Source organism: Puntigrus tetrazona, chromosome 6 (genome assembly GCF_018831695.1).
Source record: "Puntigrus tetrazona isolate hp1 chromosome 6, ASM1883169v1, whole genome shotgun sequence".
Classification (NCBI taxonomy): domain Eukaryota; kingdom Metazoa; phylum Chordata; class Actinopteri; order Cypriniformes; family Cyprinidae; genus Puntigrus; species Puntigrus tetrazona.
The window spans coordinates 1,535,482-1,555,803 of NC_056704.1; the positions used below are offsets into that span (position 1 = coordinate 1,535,482).

Sequence of the window (20,322 nt, forward strand, 5' to 3'; positions counted from 1 at the left end):
TTGATGAGTATTGCTTCATTGGCTCTCTTTGAGTCTTTTTCCTGATTGTGCCACAAAAGCCTCACACGCTTCACAAGGCTTTATCTCTAGCCACATGTTTTCTGCTACATCTGGGGGTGTCGTACTGCAAGGGGAAAACAAAACCTATTTTGTGAAGCTATTTGAGATGCTAGCGTTTTCCCATTGCTTTGCATCTTGTAAGTTAAGGTCGTGCTGAATATTATTATTCGTTGAATAATGCATCATCAGTTAGATATTAAAGCGCCCGTATTATGGGTTATGAAAAGTGCATGCAAGGTCACAAAAAACATGTTTTCATATGCATTTATTTTCACCTTATTAGTTCAAGAACTCCCAAACGAATACATTTTTCCTAACCCCACTAGTGATTGGTCGATTTCATTTAAAGCTTAAAAAGATAACTTCATACAAGGTGCACGTTTAGATTTAAAAATCTGCATGATGTTTACCTTTCATGAAGCTCTTAGTGAGTGACATCTTTAAAAATCCATAAAAGGGGCACTTCAGACATTATGTTGGTGTTGTTTGAGGAGGCAGGATGGTTTAAATCCAGTTTTGTGTCGTCAGGTTTCGCTGCAGGCGCTGTGTGAACAGTCGACAGGTTCGTGCTCCTCCAGAAGATTCAGACTGCACCAGCGATCTGTCGAACTGGCATCACTGTTCGGATAAAAGAGGCCTGAGGGACCCGGTGCTGCAGGCGTCCTGGGACGCAGCCGTCTCGTTCGTCTTCCATCAGCGCTCGCACGAAGACCAGAGAGGAGTCGTCTGAGCATCACGAGTCAAACACCAGATCATCTGTAGAACTGATATCAGAGCTGCTCTGGGAACAGTGAGGATTCATGCTAGAACACTGACTTTCTTCAATTGCTTTCATTGTATTTATTTTGTAAACAGATCCAGAAATCATCTCCGCCTGTGTTATTAAACGTGTTTTGGCAGTTAAAAGCTCGTCACATTACACTGACATGATCTGCCATCGTCGACCTGGAGTCCCAGTCGTCTGTTAATATATTACAGTATGGGATGAGCTTGCGCAGAGCTTGACCTTTGAGTTCAGGGTCACGATCCAGTGGATTAAAGCGCAGGTCAAGCGTCAGTCGCTGGACGGGTCTGTATGTTTCCAGCAGCTGCGCAAACTCCAGCAGCTCAGCAGGAAGAATGAAATTTGAGCTGTTTGAAAAGAAAGATGACATTTAACAAGCCGTTTGTTGAATTAAAGACGAGTGTGACAAAGCAGCATTACCTAAGGTCTAGTTTTGTGATTTTACTCGGGCGGCATCCCGAGAACAATTCAGCCATCTCTATGGAGCTCGTTGCTGGAGGAAGAAAAACAGATTTGTCATTTAACCCATACTATTTTTTTTTCTTTCATGAAATGAAACTTTTCTTCAGCAATGTACATATTCAGTCACACAAAGCTACGTGGAAAAGAGCAGCATCAAAACATATACTTCAGCTAAATCATATGATAATAGTTCATCTAAATATAAATTCTGCCATCCATGACAATTAATTTAAACCAATCATAACATACGCTTTTGGAGTCTGAATGTTTTTTGTTTTAAAAGAAGCCTCTTCTGTTCACCAAGACTGCATTTATTTGATTAAAAATGCAGTAACATTGTAAAATATTATATTACAAAAAAGTCAAAGACCTACTTTCTATTGTGAAATATTTGTACAATTTATTATGAACTATCAGCATCATTACTCCAGTCTTCAGCGTCACTCTCATATATTAATATAAATTTTTTAATATATATTTTTGTGGAAACAAAGATTCTTTTATATTTATAAAAAGTTAACAAGTACAGCGGTTATGTGAAATACACATCTTCAGTAATAAAGATTACACTACTTTCTATTTTGATCAATGTAATGAATCCATTGCAAATTAAAATAATTTAGTTCACAGAAACCCCATGCATGGTAGTGTAAGTAGAGTTGAGTCTTACCCAGTCGATTCTGGCTGAGCGTCAGGGTCCGGAGGGAAGAAATCCCTTTCAGAGCTTCTACAAACGGCAGCAGGAAGTCCTTCTTTACAGCACACTTATCCAGCAGCCTGCAGTCTCTGAAGGACAGCTCTGAGATCCATCGACAGCGCCAACGTTAGCCACTCATCTCAACACTGTGTGTTTTTTCTCGTGTGCTAAAGTACTGTGTTGTACCTTCTAACGGAGAATGTTCCAGAAGCTGAAGAATCTCCTGGTGATAGTCAGACAGGTTTATGTCTTGTAACTTTAATACCTTGAGGGATGGAGTAGATCCTATGGGAGAAGAATACAAAATAAAAACTGTACTTTGTATCTAGCCATTTAGACGGGAAAAACTGATTTCTCAATTAATAAATTGGTTTGATATACTCTTCAAAACATCAGAAATACAAGGGAAAAATATAAAATAAATGCACTAAACTACTGAATTTGAACATCAATAAATATTAAGATATATATATATACACACACACACACACAAACTGTACTTGCAATATAATATTTAGGAGTATACTTTTAAGTTTCTAATAATTTTTAATATAATTAAAAGTAAAGTTTCGTTTTGAAATCACTGTATTACTAATCTTTTGTAATGTAAACAGGTACACTTATTTTGATGTGTTGACCAACATGCTGAAGTACATGCACTTATATATTAAATTGTATTAGATAATACATTTTACATAATATATATATATATATATATATATATATATATATATATATATATATATATATATATATATATATATATATATATATTAAGTTTTAAAATGCAAGTTCACATTTAAATACACTTTTCAAAAGACATTAAAGCATATTAAGTTTACCGTTAACATCAGGGTACACTTTAAGCTCTCAAGTAATTATGAAAAATGTGAAAAATCATTAATTTCACACACGTTTTTTTTTTTAATCCTGAAATGCACAGTTTTTCACATGTGTGGCAAAAAAACTTTCCGGCTAAAGCAAGAACCTATTATTTGTCAGATTACCTGTTAACGTGTGAAAAAAACGCTGTGACAGATGTATTCCCGTGAACTGAAGGCTGTTGAGTTTTGGAGCCGATGTCAGGAAGGGCAGAAAACACGCCACTCTCATTGGGCCTGTGGACTTGACGGTCAGCTTCTCCAGACAGAGCTCTGCAAACGAAGACGAAAAGAATGATGGTACGTGGATCTGTGATGAGCCTCTTTCTGTTCGTCCCCGCTCTGAGCTCAGGAGATGATCACCTCTGTTTTCGGTCGCCCGGCGCTGGGCTGTCTGTGTGCTTCTGTCGGCAGGCGGGCAGATCTCCAGACACAGGCTCAGCAGGGTTGGACAGGCTCTCAGCAGGCTCATCAAGTGTGTGTGACCGCTAACATGACTTACGCTGAGATCCGTCAGAGAGCAGCCGGGCTTCAGAAACAAGCCTCTGAGAGACTCCACCAACACGGACATCTCCTGCTCACTGATGAGCCCTGCACACGCAAACAGAGAGTGTTAATAACACACTAATTATTAGATAAAGCATTTGAGGCTCTTATGCCCATCCGTACTGTACTCGTGCGATTAAAAATGCTTTCTGCAGTACTATTACTAAACAGTAATATTGTAATCCATTATTGCAATTCAAGATAACTGTTTTCTATTTGAATATATATTATGATGTTATTTATTCCTGTGATTGAAGCTGAATTTTCAGCATCACGTGATTAAATTCTTATATGCTGATTTGCTGCTTAAGAAACATTTGTGATTAGAAGCTGTTTTCATAAGAATTCATTGTTTTGTTGTATAGAATGATCTTTTTTCGAGTTTAAAAGAACAGCATTTGTTTGAAATCTCAATCTTTTGAAACATTAGAAATGTCCTTACTGTCCCTTTTGATCAATATAACGCATCCTTGTTGAATAGAAGTAAAAATAAAATATAACAATGATAGTAATGCAAAATTATATTAAACATTTTTGTTCAATAAAAATAATATAATAACAATTCTGATGCTTCCTTGATGAATTACTTCCTTGATACATTACTACTAATAATAGTAACAAATTAAATATATTGATATTTTAATAAATTTAATGCATCCTTGCTGAAAAAAAATTTCCATTTAAAAAAATCTCACATGATCCTGAACCTGTGATGACAAAAACTGAACCCTAGCTGTCAGGATGCACTTACAGTCGCTGTGGAGATGTAGCGTGCGAAGACACAGCCACGTGGGCAGGATATGTGCCACTGTGCTCAGGATCTCACATTTGGACACTTCTAAATCGAGCGACTGGATCTGACCTTCAGGGCAGCGGTCAGCGGCGCTGCTTGAGGACCACACCTCGCCGCACAGAAGCTCTGGGTTTCCCTCCACGTCTAAAGCGAGGCGTTTGGCGGCGGGTTCCTCCGGCTCTGCGCTGCCCCTCGACTCTGACTCGCAGCCGTCTGAGCGGGACGCCTCTGAAGCGGCGGACACGGTCAGCTGAGGACCTCTGCGTCTGGACGCAAGCCAGCTCAGGAAAGATGAATCTGGATTTCTTCTCAGAACCACTTCTCTGACAGAGCCGTGATCCAGGAGCCGGTGGAGGATAAAGAACACGTGTTTCCGTCCGTGTTTGAACAGCGTTATCACGTCCAGTAATTTGAGGGACGTCACTCCCTCTTCTAAACTGCTCAGGATGGGCCGCAGGTCCACGGACGCCAGCCTGCAGATGTTTCTGGATGATGTGTGGAGAGAAAGGACCCTGACGTGTTTGACCGTCATGGAGAGGATGGAGGAATCGCTGAGTTCGGAAAGGTACGGCCCCGCCTGTCTGACCTGAGCGAACAGGACCATGTGAAAGAGTCGCTCCAGACATCTCTGCTTCCAGTCCTGATCGGGCAGCGCTGACTGAGCAAAGACAGCAAAACAGGTTTCAGTCTTATAAAACACACAAAATAAAATAAAAATAAAATAAAAGTTTATTGCATGTTACTTATAAAGGAATCTGGCTGAGTAGTTTGCTCCAAAAGGCCAGAATAAAATAACATTTAAAAAAAATAAAAATAAAATACAACTCATAAAAGAAATAATAATAATAATAATAATAAATATATACACTATTTATCTTTAATTTTTTGTATATGTCATTATATATATATATATATATATATATATATATATATATAATATAATTTTATCTAAAAATAAATAGTAAAATAAAATTATATAATATGCAAAATAAAATAAAAACTATTGTGCCCATGTGCAGCAAGTTGTAGTTATAAGGAATCTGACTTAGTAGTTTGTTTTAATTAAAAGTAATAGATTCAATTATAACAACAGCAACAAAATGAAATAAAACCAACATTTTGTTCGCCATTTAAGTTATTCTCCAAAAGCCAGTATAAAATAAAATAATAATAAACATTTAAAAATTATTATAATTAAAGTTTCATTGGTCATGTATGTTGCGCTTTTGATTGGGTAGAATAGAATAGAATAGACAATAAAAAAGTATAACTTAAATTGTATTAAATGAAAATATGAAAGTAAAAAAGTAAGAGAAAAGCTATTAATGCGCTTTCAATCAAGACAGCATCCTGATATTCTAAGCATGCTCATCAAATATAATGGCATGTTTTTTTCAGCAGGAATGATCAAATGAAGAACAGACCTTCAACCTCCAGCGCCACGACTGATCCAGATCTCTCCATATTGCTGCCCAGATCACAGAGGTGGAGACTCCTGAAACAAACATCAGGCTTCACTCAAACATAAGAGCAACAGAAATGTGCTGAAGCCGTGTATGTTCGCATTGTCCTGTACCTTTGGTGGCAGCAGCAGTCTCAATCCTGTCCAGGTAATAAATGTTTAGATGTGGGAGTAAGTCCTTCAGGAGAGACACAGGCAGATCTACATCGAGACAGATGACAAGAACATTACAAATGTCATTCATGTCCCTATTTATTAAAGATTCATACTTTTCATATTCTTGGCTTGGGATTAACAAGTAAAACTCACTCGTAACCTTTCTTTCTAACACATCCATGTTGTGAGCAACTTTGAGGATGCACATCTGCACCAACGAGCTTCCCTCTGAGATTCCCATTTCTACACCACAGACTTTTTCTTGGGTTTTAACGGCGGTTGGGACCAACGTAAACAGGCCAGCTCCGGTGTTTTCTCACGCCGCAGAACGTGCTTCATTCATCTCCGGTGTTGTGCTTCCGTCGTGTGTTTGGAAGATAGAAACGTATTAGACTGAAATATCGGGCATTAAAAGTAGCGTTTCGTCAAGAGGGCGCTCGGCGGCTCAGAAAGCCCAATCACTACCGGAAATAGATACCACGTGATAACACATTTTTTAAATAATTTCTTTATCTTATCATTTACATCTCAATATTAACTTACTTGCATATTTATCCCACTAAAAATGCAGTGTTTACACATTCGGGCTTTCAATTCCGCTTCTAAAATCACTTTACCTCATGTTACCTTCCGTTCTAGGTGCTCAATTTCTACGGAAAGAACGCGCCAATTGGATGAATTTTGACCGACTCTAACTTCCGGGCGCTGAAGCGGCCAATGAAACACGCCATAGGTGTGTAAGTCCCGCCCAACAGATCACTTCTGATCAGAAAGCACTACTGCAATATTTGCTTTCCAGACCAAAAAAAACTAGTAGTAAAAACAGATAAAACAATTTCTTTCATTTAAATTTTACAAAACTAATATCTCGAACGTTACCATTTTAATTAATTATTGTATGAAGAACATACTGTTATGTGCTGTTGCTCCTTAAATCCCCGAATTAACCAATTTATGGCAAGAAAAGCAATGAAAACAGCAGCTGACTTTTTTTTCTTTATTGTTATTTGTCACATTAGCAATAAACCATCACGTCTTTACTGATCTCAACGAAAGAAAACACTAGAGAGACGAAAACGGAGCACAGTTATTCACACTTCGGTCACAATTCAGAAACCTAGATGACTTGAAGAACCTACGGGGTATACGCTGAACTGCTGACAGAAACCACATCTTACATAAATAACTGAGCACTGTATTTCTGTAAGCAGATATCGATTTCTAAACAGCGCCGAGAAGCTGTTTATTTGGTCGACTGGAAAATCTTGTGAGCCACCTGCAAAACACAAATAGAGCAGAACAAGTTACATTAAATGTTTACAAAAAATAGTTATTTTTTTTCAGATAAATCATTTTTTGCTTTTTTTTCCCCGCAGTTTGGTATAACAAACGGAGTATATAACATTGATAGAATTTATATCTTTGATTGCACTTTGTTGTGCATGTCTTCAAGCCACATCTGTAAAGCAGACAGATATCTAAACCTCTCTAGCGGTCCCTGACATCTACCGTCCTCAGGTTGGATTAAGCACCAGCACTCACACAGTGGTCACGAGCGTGCAGGAAGTCAAAGAGCTCCTCCGTGCAGTCCTCTGTCGTCTCCGAGCGGGAGCCGACCCGTGCCTCACACGCCTCGAGACGCTCACGAGTGTGAACGCAGTGCTCCGACTGCACACACGTCTCACGCACCGTGTCCAACGGGTCCTGAGGAGTAAAAACTCTTCATCAAACTCGGTGCGCGCAGACATCACGTCATGCATTTTCTGATGCGAGACTCGAGCCATAATGCTCGGACACAAGCGAATAAGAATAAGGACGCAGTTTTAGGACACATAAATTCAGAAAATCATTAAAACTCCACGGCTGCGATGAAGGAAATTCACACAGCATCTGCGAAATCCACTAATGCCAGGATCTTGGCCGTGTTATTCACACAGGTTTCGAAAACAAATAAATGCTGCATGCAGGTTAGCTTTCGTTTAAATTGGAGGCGAAATAAACTTTTCATGAGCTATGTGTGTGTGCGTGTGTGTAGATTTAAAGTAAGTATTATACATGGTTGAAAAATTAGTACATAAAATAACTATATATCCAAAGTGGTACAGGTCTTGATCAAGGGCACGACATGAACTACTATTAACCACTTACACAGAACTGCTAAATATAATTTTTCATTCATTTGATCTGTCTTGGACATAATATGGCAATATAACATAAAGGCATAAAACACATACCACCATATCCTCCTCCTCTTCTTCTTCTTCTTCCTGTATACGACAAAATATATTATTTGGATACATAAACATGCATAAACAACTTGGAAATCAACAACAACACAAACAGGACAGTTAGGATGCGTGTGTTTACTTACAAATACAAGACAAAAGCAAACCCTCACGCAACAGTTAAGACAGCAGAAGCGTAAAATAATAGCTTATATGTACATTAGGTTCAACGTACAGAACAGGCTCGGCCTGTACATAAAGCCGCTTCTTTACCGCAATAAATGACATTTAAAGCGCTCTATAAAGCATTACGCGCTACTATAACGCTACCTCCTCTGGCTCTCCATTCGTGATCATTTTATCTTCGAAAACCATGATTTCAGCTGTGTTTTCCCGACGTGACCCTCTGTGGACTGTGATATGCGGCGATGGAGGACAGCGTGACACTTTCCGGAAGTGTTTAAAGACTTTCGCGTGAAAATAGCCCGTCCACCTCTGTCAACTTCCGGTTCACGTTGTCCGTTCACCTCAGCTGTACAAACACCTTTAAAGCCTTGCAATCACCAGGGTGCGCAAATAATTGCACATTCGACACGAATACGCAAAATAGTCAGGTAAAATGAAATTTTAATTATATTAAATCCCGCCAGCGGTGCATTCCAAATGTTTTGGTGCCACCTGTTGGCGTGGAGTATGAACGTCAGCGGAACCAAATATAACAACCAGACACAAAAACAGGTGAAATATAATGTTATAATGGTATAGTTATAATGGTATAGTTAAACGTTAACTATACCATCTGTCCGCATAAGGAAATAACAGCTTTTCATCTTGATTTTGAGCGCAGCTTATAGTCTTTCTCCTATGAAGAGCTGATTCCCTTTCGTACAGGAAATAGAATTAAAGTTGGAGCTCTAGGCTGGACAGTTCGCATTGATGTCTTTAACTCTGCCAGAGTTCGTAAAGACACTGTGACAGGTCGTGAGAGTACATTACTCTTCACACTTCGCGCGATCTCCACACACTGAGCAGCAGCTATGGACGGCTTTGATGTGCAGCAGCTTATATTAGATATGGATATTAACTGGACGCCGGTGATTGCAGCCACAGTTTGCGGTACAGGTGCATTATATCTCTTCTTGAAATGGAGAAATAATCAGAAGATTCAGAAGAAAATACTAAACGCACAGAAGAGACGGGATAAGTCAGTTCAACAGGCTGAAGAAGCGGTGCAACTATTTAAAATACAGGTATACAAACTATCCGGCAGCTATTATTCAAGCAGTATACATATGAATTGTATAGAGTTAGTGTGTATGACTGTGCATTTCATGTATGTAGAATTTAATGTTATATATGATGTAACAAAATATGAAAATGTAAAAATGAAAGGTGTAATAAAATCCTTTATATATATATATATATATATATATATATATATATATATATATATATATATATATATATATATATATATATTCTTGTGCCCAGCAAATACAAAATTTATACATGCACAATGAATAATTAAAATACAATTATATAATGTATTAAAAATATTAATATTTTGGATATTACAAATCTATTACAAACTGCTAAATGTGTAAAGCACACTTTTTTTCATTTGCATGCATCATTTTTAGAGTAAATATAAGTTTGCAATTAGGTCAACTCTACAAGTGAAGAAATTAATAAAGAGCATAAGTACATTTTATTTGGCCAGGTGGATTTTGTTGAGTAATTTCAACTTAATTATTTGAAGTGTACTCAAGTACATTTTACTTTGTTGATGTAGCAATGAAATAAGACATGCTATTAAAGCATTTGGTTAACTTAAAAAAAAAAAAAAAAAAAAAAATATAACTAAAAAAAAAAAAAAAAAAAAAATATATATATATATATATATATATATATATATATATATATATATATATATATATATATATATATATATATATATATATATATATATATATATATATATATATATATATATATATATAAATAATATATATATATATATATATATATATATATATATATATATATATATATATATATATATATCTGTATTATTTACTTCACCACAGAATCATTTTTATTAGTGATTGTTATAGATTGATTCAATAAATATTTCTTTTTCTCTCATCTTTCTAGAACCCAGACTTTGAGAGCAGCTCAATAGTGTCTCTGTCTTTGTCTGAGCTCACTAAGAAACTCCAGGACGGCTTCCTGCAGCCAGACGCCGTGCTTTATGCCTTCATGGAAAAGGTTGTGACTGCTGCAATAATTTGCTTGTGGATAACATGAAGAGATTTATGAGTTTATAGCCCGCTTCAGAGGTTTACAATCAATGTTTTAATTGCTGTAATTTTGAGACCTTATGCTGTCTTGTGCAGTCTGCAGTTTTGTGATATACATCACAAATATATTCTTAGGTTTTACTCCTTGATGATTAAGAAAATTTGGTCTTTGTATTACTCATATTTATAATCCTGTGGAACAGGAAGTCGTAGCTGGATAACTTCATGCTCCTAATTACCCTAGTATGCAAAAAAATGCAAATATAAATGATATACTTCAGAGATATTTTACTCATAAGAATTTCTAGAGGTACCCAAGAATTGTAGCCAACATGCATTGGAGAACAACATTTATTTTTATCATAAATGATCTTCTTCCCACTTTCAACGATAGGTTAGAATTTCGTAAAAATTTTATGAAGGATCTAAAGCTAAAAAAAAATATATATATATATATATATATATATATTTATAGCCACCTTTATTCATTTTTTTTTTTTTACCAAGGGTGCCAATATTAGTGGAGGACTTCATAATACAATATTATATACAATATAATATTTTTTCCATTATTATGATTTGTTAGTATAGGACAATATTTGGCCCAGATACAACTATTTTTAAATCTGGAATCTGAGGATGCAAAAAAAACAAATTATAAATCCTCTTTAAAGTTGTCCAAACAAAGTTCTTAGCCATGCATATTAATAATCAAAAATTTAATTTTGATATATTTATGCTAGGAAATTTACAAATTATCTTCCTGTAACATGATCTTTACTTAATGATCCTAATGATTTTTGGCGTTTTGAGCGGGAAATGAAATGCTTATTGTTGAGTTGTGTAATGGTGTGCTTCAAAGGCTCTGGAGGTGAACAAGAATCTGAACTGCAGCACTGAGATCTTAATGGAGTCCGTGGCACAGCTGAAAGACATCAACACTCAGAAGAAAGGTCTTCTTTATGGCGTGCCCATCAGCATCAAGGACAATGTCGCATATGAGGTGAAAGAGAGCGTTAGACAGGTTCAAAGAAGTGTCTTCCTGTTTGCTGGGTATGTAACGTCCTGTCTGTGTGAGCAGGGTCACGATACTTCCTGTGGTGTGGTGAGCAAGTTGGATCAGCCCGCGCTCGAGGACAGTGTAGTGGTTGAGGTCCTAAAGAAGCAGGGTGCCATCCCGTTCATCAAGACCAACATACCGCAAGGACTCCTCAAGTGAGTGAACGCTTGAAATTAAGGAAACCTGAAATGATTGGCTAATTAAACCGAGAGCGTACAAAGAGACCGAGCAGTTAGTAGCTCATTCACTGGAACTTAGACAGAACTACGTGCAACGTCTCAAGGAGACAACCGCAAGGAAAAACAATATTGTAAAGTACAGCTGTAGGAGATTTTAGCATTGTGTCCGACATCTCCGACCACTTTCATCACCGTAGATTGATTTTATTGCGTTACGAGAAAAGGTAGGATATGGATGTAGTTGTGAACGTAAGATCAAAGATGTAGCTTGTGCTGAGACCCATGATTTTCTCGAGATAAGAGTTCGTATAACACCAGTTATAAACACCTGGGGCTCCACAATCATTACACATTTTATGAGAGGTAGAAGTTGATTTTAACGATCTTCATCCCAAATGCCAAGTTTCAGGGGGAGTAGTAAAGACATTAGAGCTGAGATGTAAATGCAGAGAGGTGCCTTCGGCCGTTTGTTGAAGGCTGTGATGGTTCCAGCGGATCAGGAGGATAGAAGCCTGCTCCACAACACAGGAACAGAGAGAGTGAAGGTTCTGGAAAGCTACTTCGTATCGTCGTTGTTACCAACTCAGGCCCTCTGTGTTTGTGTGCACTTTAGTTATGACTGCAGTAACCCCATTTTCGGGCAAACCTTGAACCCCTGCAACCTTCAGAAGACCTCTGGTGGTTCATCCGGAGGGGAGGGAGCCCTGATCGCGGGAGGCGGCTCCATCCTGGGCATAGGCACTGACATCGGCGGGAGCGTTCGTATCCCAGCATCCTTCTGTGGCATTTGTGGATTCAAGCCCACGGTTAAGAGGCTAAGGTTCGTATGCATCTCGTTCGTGTGAAGACAAAGGGTTCTCAGTAGGTTTTACATAACAAAGTCTTGTGTCATTTCAAGTTAAATCATAAAGAGTTATATAGTATATGTTTAGATATTGCAGTGAGATTAAACAGTAACAGGATTAACCATCATTTAGCCAGTTTAGCCACATATAAATATATATATGTGTGTGTGTTAAAACAAGGAAAAGGATATATATATATATATATATATATATATATATATATATATATATATATATATATAAAATAAATAAATATAAATAAATGGTGGTTGAGGAGATTTGTAAAGCACTTTGAGCGCCCATAAAAGTGCTATATAAATGTCAACAATTATAATTAAATTGTTATTAAAAATCTCTAATAATAATAATAATAATAATAATATGTAAAAAATAACACTGCTTTATTTGGGTTTTGTTAATTTTTGTTATTAATGACAGACAAAGCAAGCAGACGCTTTGTACAATGAACAAAATATACTTAATTCATTACATATTTCTTACGAAATCTCATTTCATTTCATACATTTCATTGACCTGTCACATTTTTTTCAAGCAAATATATAACTTCCTGTTACCCGTTTTTTCATTTGGGGGTAAAAAAAAAAAAAAACAATTCTTGAAACGATCTTGTCAGGTTTTGTGAAAGTTACTAGTTAACTGCTTTTTCCTCTGCTTTGCTTTATTTTTTCAATAATTTATGTTTAGCCTTCAAGGGATCAGTTCATGTGTCAAAGGCCAGAAGTCAGGTGAGATCACATGCATCATCCTGCTGGGCTAGTTTTTAGTTTTTACCACGAATAGAACATCATGTCCTGTACGCCGTGTCATTGTGTTGCTTCACAGTGTTGTCTTCACTCGGTCCTCTGGGAAGAGACGTGGAGAGCTTGGCACTGTGTATGCGGGCTCTGCTCTGTCGGGACATGTTCTCCTTGGACCCTACCGTCCCTCCCATACCATTTAACCAAGAGGTCCGTATTAAACCTCACACACAAGATCCCTGTATATGTGATGTTTCCTGTGAATGCAGAACCTGTGCTCTCGATAAACAGGTGTATGAGAGCTCCAAGCCCCTGAGGATTGGTTATTATGAGAACGATGGGTACCTGCAACCGTCTCCAGGCATGGCCAGGGCCTTCAGGGAGACCAAGGACCTGCTGGAGAGAGCGGGACACACGGTACACAGACGCACTGCGTCAACAGTTATTGTGTTGAGTAGTGGTTGAACAAAAACTCATGATTTGGAGGATATTGAGGCTTTTGGATCCTTTTTGGATCATTTTTACAGATCAGCAAGAAAATAAAGATTTTGTATTGGTGTATTTGCTTTCCAGTTGTTGCTTAAACCACAGTAAAAACTATTAGCCTAAATAAAAATGTTGCAACATGATTTAAGGCAAGTGACTTGTCAATAAAAAATAAAAACAAATATATCCACATATGCAAATTTATATATATATATATATATATATATATATATATATATATATATATATATATATATATAATATATACTTACACATTTGATTTTTTTCTCAACTGCAGGGTTGCCAAGTCTACTGTTTTACAGCGTAATTGGGTTATTTTTTGCACTTTTTTGCAGAAAATAAACAGGAATGAACATCAGAAGTTATCTTATTTCAATCACGAAAAAAGACACGAGTACGCATCATTTCTCAGTGTACATCAGTGTTCATTTTTTGGGTTTGATTATGATTGGTCAGATCACCTGTCAATCAAACGTCCGCGAAGAGTCAATTCGGGCTGGATCCGTTTGGCTGACTTGGCAACCCTGCTCATCTGTTTTCATTCACTTACTTCTAAAATATCTTCCGCTTTACAAGAATGGTTGACAAGACAGGATATTTTGACATAATTGTACCTTCTCCTGTGCGTGTGCAGCTAACTATGGGCACAGAAAACATTTATAAATGGATACCAAATTTTCTTGCGCTTGAATGGTTTAAAATCTCTTGCAAAACGTAATGCGTGCAAATGATAAATGATTACCTTGATGATGGTTACATTTTGTAATTAATGGTCCGTTTGGGTCACGGGTCAGCTACGATCTAACTCCTAATGCAAGCCGGCAGGTATATTAAGGAAGAAAATGCCCCTTTTAAACCATTAACGGGTTAACGGTTAACACGATGGTTGTGAATTATTTGAACACACTGTAAATGTGCGATAAAGGCATGAAAAGCTGATGTTCTGGCATGTCGATCGCTTTTTAGCTGGTTCCTCTCCAACCCCTGCGGATCTACCATGTCTTCCACGAGTTGACTCTCAGAGGGGTCTTGGGTGATGGAGGTCGTACCCTCTACAGTCATCTGTACGTTCAGATTTCCATTCAAGAAAATGTAGCCACACCTTATCCGAAGTAACATTTTTGTTGTATATTGTGTGCTTTCAGGAAGGCAGGCCCCATTGACCCAAGCCTCTGTGCGCAGGCCAACTTAATGAGCACTCCAGGCTTCATAAAGAAGCTCATTTGTGCCGTTCTCAAGCCTTTCGTGAGTGCTTCTTATCTATGTTTAATTAAGCAATCAGGTGTACTGAACAGAGGGTGTTCAACTCAATGTTTTTCACTGGTGTTTGTGCTCTGTAGTATCCACGGATGTCTGCCTACATGGACGCAAGTCTTGGAATTGGGTCAGTTATAGAGATGCGCATTTGATTCATTCGCAAAAAAAAGCATTAAGTATTATTTTCACAAAAAAAAGTCAAATGTCAATAGCAAATCAGCGCATTAGAATGATTTCTGAAGAATCATGTGACGCTGAAGACTGGAGTGATGATGCTGAAAATTTACTTTATCGCTTAAGTACTTTCACTTCAAATGTGCTAAATCCCAGCTTGAAGCCAGTGAGTATATAGAAAACTATACATAGTGTAGTTTAAAATAGTATAAATCATAGTATGAACTGGAAATGCAAATTCTGAAAAAAAAAAATAAATAAATATATATATATATATATATATATATATATATATATATATATATATATATATATATATATATATTTTTTTACGGTAACATTTTTTTGAAAAAAAATCCTGAAAAAAATCCACTTTATTTTTCTTTTTAAGGTCTGTGGGAGAATTATGGAGACAGCATGCCAATATTGAGGTAGTCTTAATGTGGTTCTTACCTTCCTCAACTTTTAAATGAGACAATTTTGTGTAGGAAAACACCAATATTGTAAACACAGAGAATGTAAAGGTTACAGGCTCTATAATGTTTGCAATAGTTTGATCTATCCTCTAACTTCTCTCTTTCACTGTTCCTGGCACACGCTGAATATAAAAGTGATTCCTATTCTGTTGTCTTCTCTGCAGGAGTACATTCAGGAGGTGATAGCGGAGTGGAGGAGACTGAACGTGGATGTTATGTTGTGTCCCATGCTTGGACCAGCCTACAATTTCCATTACTGCGGGAGACTCAACAGTACTGACTTAACCTCTTTTACATTACCATTACATTTACATTGTGCCTGTAAACACATCATTTTTGTCATAATGGGTAATCTATTTATTAATTTAGTTTTTAGTTTTTTCCTCGTTTAAACTGCACCACATCTTATGCCTCTTTATTTTTTCACTTTTAATTCCCTCCGCATTACTTTAATTCTACTAGAAACTACTCTTTTGAAGAGGAATAGTTGAAAATGAATTTGTTAAATTGGTTTTTGGTAACACTTGTGAACTATTAACTACAACCTTTCAATCATGTTTAGGTATTGGGTAGGATTAGGGATGTAGAATAGGGAATAGTAGAATAAAGCATAAATATGTGCTTAATAAGCACTAATAAATGGATAATGTTCTAGCAGTATGCATGCTAATAAGCACCTAATAGGTGTAACCGTGAAAATAAAGTGTTATCGAGGGTTTTTTTGTTCGTCTGAACGGATTTGGAGAAATATAGCATCGCATCATTGCTCTGCAGTGAATGGGTGCCGTCAGAACGAGAGTCCAAACGGCTGATAAAAACATCACTATAATCCACACCACTCCAATCCATCATTTAATATCTTGTGAAATTAAATGTTTAAAGAGCCTTAATGATCAATTTGAAGCTCTTCAGAAGTTTTTATCAGCCGTTATGGACTCTCGTTCTGACGGCACCCATTCACTGCAGAGGAATGATGTGATGCTATATTTCTTCAAATCCGTTCAGATGAACAAAAAACAATCGATAACGCTTTATTTTTACGGTTACACCAATTAGGTGCTTATTAGCATGCATACTGCTAGAACATTATCCATCTGACGGCACCCATTCGCTGCAGAGGATCCAATGCCGAGCAAGCGATGCTTTTTAAATAAAAATAAGTAACTAGCTCAAATACATCCCGGGTGACCTTTAGATGAGTCAATTTTTAGCAAACTGACATTGTTGTTTGAACTATTTTTTTTGATCGGAATTAAATTATAACTAGTAAAGGTTATAATTACCTACGTGCAGTATTATGCCTCCTGTTACGAATTACTTTAAAAACTGAATTGTGATTCTTTGTCAGTTTGAACCTGTGCTGTAGGTTACGGGGGGTTTATTGTTACTTATTAACCTGACAGTCACCTAGATGCAGTAAATGTTCTCTGCTCTGAAGGTGCTATCACCTACACCATCCTCTACAACCTGCTGAACTTCCCTGCCGGGGTCGTGACCGTGTCCACGGTGACGGAGGAGGACGAGGCACAGCTCCATCACTACAAGGGTGTCCACGGGGATTTGTTTGACAGACTCTTCGTTAAGGTACGTGTTCATGGTGCTAAAATGTATCCTATGTATCTCGTCTAGTGTGGGTTGAATGCCTGCCCACTAGGAGGCAGTATAGTCATGATTACGGAGAAGGAACCACACAGCAAGTCGCAGGCTGGCATAGAAGTTTTATTAAACTGTAAGCTGTATCATTTTCAGAAATGTAATGCTCTTATAACTTGAGCAAAATAGTAGCCATATATGACATTGTGTAATCTAATCTAAAGGGACTGCACTATTTGTTCCAGAATGTCTTTAATTGTTTTTTTAATGTATTGATTTTTATTACAAACAATTAAATGGTGTCAAATACTTTTTTATTTAATACATACCATTTTTTTTACTATTAACCAGTCCTAAATATATATATGCCTCTTGCGCAAGTAGTTTTTTGTTAATGTTGTGATGTCTTTAATCTTTTTTCATTTATTTTTATAAATTATAACATGATATTATAACATTATATTATAATATTATAACATGGTAAAATAATGTTTCTAGGCATATTTTGTATCATCACCATAACATTTTAAATGTTTGAAGGCTTATAATTGTCAGTAATAGAAATTAGAAATGTATGCAAATGTAGAAATGACTAGTTTCTTTTATGGTGAAGGTTTATTTTGTGTAAAAAAAGTATTGGTGGCTTGTGGGTTATGGTTTGACAAGGTCAAATACTGATGATAATTACAAGTCAATCCTTAGTTTAGTTTGAACGTATGATTTAAGCAAAGAAAAAGGATCAAATCATTATTTTTAGAGGTGGATTGTCAGATGCAGTGCATTAAAAAGCCTAAAACGTATAGGATTCTTTATTTATTTTTTAAAATAGATTTATTTATATATTTTGTATAACATAGTATAACATTGTAGTAACATGATTTTTAAAAACAGACATGCCAGTTGATATTCTGACCATGAACAAAACAGTTTTGTGTGTGTGTGTGTGTCTGTGTGTGTGCACCTGGTATTTATCACGTTATGGGGACCAAATGTCCCCACAAGGATAGGAATACCAGTACTTTTTGACCTTGTGGGGACATTTTTAGGTCCCTGTGATGAAACAAGCTTATAAAACATACAGGATTCAATTTTTTGAAAATCTAAAAATGTCAGTAGTTTCCTGTAAGGGGTAGGGTTTGTGTAGAACAATAACACATACTGTGTGTGTGTGTGTGTGTGTGTGTGTGTGTGTGTGTGTGTGTGAAGTTATTTAGCTATACTTGTCAGTAATATAGTGAAATATTATATTAGCCAAATAGTTTAAAAAGTCTTATAAATCAGTCAGATCATGTTTCTAATTCAGCGTACTGTTACTGGCCATAGAAAATATTATTAACCTGATATAAAAAATGGACGTTTATGAGATGTCCTCGCTAATATGTTGTGTGTGTGTGTGTGTGTGTGTGTGTGTGTGTGTTTCCAGGCGGTGAAGGGTGGCGTTGGTCTCCCCTTGGCAGTGCAGTGTGTATCTCTGCCGTGGCAGGATGAAATGTGTCTGCGCCTCATGAGAGAGGTGGAACAGCTCACAGCCGAGAGCAGACGCACCAGGAAACATTAAACTGAAGTTCTGCTGCGTGTGTTTGTGGTCCGCTAACGGTTCGTGAGCAGGCCTTCACTGAGTCCCTGACCGCAGACACATCCACAGATGTTTCAGGAAGTCTCACAATGTTGTTCATCAAGAGGTATCGCTGATTCTGATGATGCTTTCAGCTCAGAACAAGTCTAATACTGTATCATAGTGATAACTCTGTATGCTGCGTTTTTATCATTGCACCTCTTAATACCTCTTAATTGTTTACCAATGATTGCCCGTGATTTTGTGTTAAGGTTTTGAAAGAAGGAATGGTACTGTAACATGAATGCACTTATTTTTACATTTTATAATATTCTGAAAATACTAAAAGTAAGCCATTTGTGTGTTCGTCCACCGGTGGCCGACGGGAAGAATCTATGTGAATGCAGGTTTAATAATGTTCGGTGATGATGCCGCTGAAATTGCACACTTTTAATAAGTAACAAACTCTAAATGATTTCTCACGATGTTAATGAAACATGAACAGTTGCGCTCAGCATAGAAGCAATGCAGCTTCATCAAGACTGAATAAGGGTTTGAATGCATCTCTTCGTTTCTGTATCATTTTTTGTGTAATTTAATGGCACGCAAATTCATTAAAGTTCAAAACGAACCGGAGCCGCACATCACAGGTTCGCTGGGAAGCCATCGTCGTTGCTCGGCACTCGTATTTCTGTGCCTTGAATGATGACTTCGCTTGGAAAGGCTTTAACTGGAATTAATGGCGCGTGACGCCATCGGCTCCGATGTAATGTCAATATTTGTCTGTTCTGGGGTTTGCGCACGTTTTACGTTCTTCATTTGCGTGAGTCGTCAAGGATGGAAACTCATTAGGGACGTTCTCGTTCCTGTTTCACTGCGGAAATGGATCCTAATAATAATTCTGGACAGCTGAGTGAAAAACGGTCCCACTTTGTATTAAGTGGCTATTATGTACTTGCATCAAATAATAAGTGCAATGTACTCACAGTGGTCATATTGTACAGGAAAGCACTTTTCTTAAGGTTAGGGACAGGTTTGGTGGTATGGGTATAGGGATATATAAGGGATGGTTGAACAGTGTAATAAATTTAATTGCAGATATTTTTAAATGTAAAAATATGTATGTACATAATAGGTGCATTGTACCGAATTTGTCTGGAAGAACTGAATACTTTTAATTAGCAAGGATGCGTTACATCGGTCAAAGGTGACAGTAAAGACAATCTTACAATTTTTATTTCAAACAAATTTATTTCTGAGCGTTAGGATCTTCATGCATCACCGTTGCATGCATTGACAAAGCAGCATATTACAACACATTTAACAGCTTTACTGTTTTTTTTCTGTATTTTTGTCCTGAAAACTTGTCCTTGATTTCTGGTTTTCAGCAGTTATTCGTATATGGCAGACCCTACACTCTGGGTCTGACAAAATAAGCATTTCATAACCAAAGATCAGACTCAGCCGACCAAGGTCTTCAGCGCTCTAAAATCTGATATATACTCACATTATTTTGGTGAGAAAGATTTTTCTGTTTCTGCATGATTGTGTC

General features: G+C 37.0%; 4 protein-coding genes across 5 annotated transcripts in view; 2 read left to right on the forward strand and 2 right to left on the reverse strand.

Moving 5' to 3' along the window:
- The window catches only part of rad54l (RAD54 like), a 9,699-nt gene extending 8,909 nt beyond the window's left edge, over positions 1–790 (forward strand). The window contains exon 18 of the mRNA XM_043241832.1: positions 589–790. Coding sequence (XP_043097767.1) covers positions 589–790 — 202 coding nt within the window. The remainder of the gene's footprint in view (positions 1–588) is intronic.
- Positions 791–968: 178 nt separating this feature from the next.
- Positions 969–6,685, reverse strand: lrrc41 (leucine rich repeat containing 41). Of its 2 annotated transcripts, none has more exons than XM_043241835.1 (10): positions 5,995–6,685; positions 5,800–5,886; positions 5,648–5,718; positions 4,293–4,881; positions 3,248–3,475; positions 3,011–3,157; positions 2,190–2,288; positions 1,977–2,105; positions 1,265–1,337; positions 969–1,191 (listed from the first exon to the last, which is right to left on the reverse strand). In XM_043241835.1, exons 1-10 carry the CDS (start codon positions 6,080–6,082, stop codon positions 972–974), a joined length of 1,731 nt encoding a protein of 576 aa, XP_043097770.1. In that variant the 5' UTR covers positions 6,083–6,685; the 3' UTR covers positions 969–971. The 2 variants fall into 2 exon arrangements, with proteins under 2 accessions (XP_043097770.1, XP_043097769.1); XM_043241834.1 differs by having other exon boundaries at positions 4,182–4,881.
- A 139-nt stretch (positions 6,686–6,824) lies between these two features.
- Positions 6,825–8,546, reverse strand: LOC122346936 (cytochrome b-c1 complex subunit 6, mitochondrial). The gene is made up of 4 exons (XM_043241837.1): positions 8,397–8,546; positions 8,076–8,108; positions 7,384–7,545; positions 6,825–7,117 (listed from the first exon to the last, which is right to left on the reverse strand). The coding sequence occupies exons 1-4, from the start codon at positions 8,439–8,441 to the stop codon at positions 7,085–7,087; spliced, it is 273 nt and encodes a 90-aa protein (XP_043097772.1). The 5' UTR covers positions 8,442–8,546; the 3' UTR covers positions 6,825–7,084.
- Positions 8,547–8,818: 272 nt separating this feature from the next.
- On the forward strand, positions 8,819–20,099 carry LOC122346935 (vitamin D3 hydroxylase-associated protein). The gene is made up of 15 exons (XM_043241836.1): positions 8,819–9,316; positions 10,221–10,334; positions 11,229–11,369; positions 11,448–11,581; positions 12,219–12,425; positions 13,156–13,196; positions 13,294–13,418; positions 13,500–13,625; positions 14,682–14,779; positions 14,861–14,960; positions 15,056–15,099; positions 15,538–15,577; positions 15,787–15,895; positions 17,061–17,206; positions 18,639–20,099. Exons 1-15 carry the CDS (start codon positions 9,104–9,106, stop codon positions 18,771–18,773), a joined length of 1,773 nt encoding a protein of 590 aa, XP_043097771.1. The 5' UTR covers positions 8,819–9,103; the 3' UTR covers positions 18,774–20,099.
- Positions 20,100–20,322: the final 223 nt, after the last annotated feature.

Bases quoted from the DNA above. Each gene is read 5' to 3' on its own strand.
- lrrc41 (XM_043241834.1), bottom strand. From the start codon at position 6,082: ATGGGAATCTCAGAGGGAAGCTCGTTGGTGCAGATGTGCATCCTCAAA. The intron at 5,887-5,994 runs GTGAGTTTTACT...GTCTCGATGTAG, and splicing joins GTTAGAAAGAAAGGTTACGA to ATCTGCCTGTGTCTCTCCTG. The intron at 3,476-4,181 runs GTAAGTGCATCC...TTGCGTGTGCAG, and splicing joins GCTACATCTCCACAGCGACT to GGCTCATCAGTGAGCAGGAG.
- LOC122346936 (XM_043241837.1), bottom strand. From the start codon at position 8,441: ATGGTTTTCGAAGATAAAATGATCACGAATGGAGAGCCAGAGGAG. The intron at 8,109-8,396 runs GTAGCGTTATAG...TGTCGTATACAG, and splicing joins CGAATGGAGAGCCAGAGGAG to GAAGAAGAAGAAGAAGAGGA. The intron at 7,118-7,383 runs GTGAGTGCTGGT...TGTGTTTTGCAG, and splicing joins TGCACGCTCGTGACCACTGT to GTGGCTCACAAGATTTTCCA.
- LOC122346935 (XM_043241836.1), top strand. From the start codon at position 9,104: ATGGACGGCTTTGATGTGCAGCAGCTTATATTAGATATGGATATTAAC. The intron at 12,426-13,155 runs GTTCGTATGCAT...ATTTATGTTTAG, and splicing joins CCCACGGTTAAGAGGCTAAG to CCTTCAAGGGATCAGTTCAT. The intron at 15,100-15,537 runs GTCAGTTATAGA...TTTCTTTTTAAG, and splicing joins GACGCAAGTCTTGGAATTGG to GTCTGTGGGAGAATTATGGA.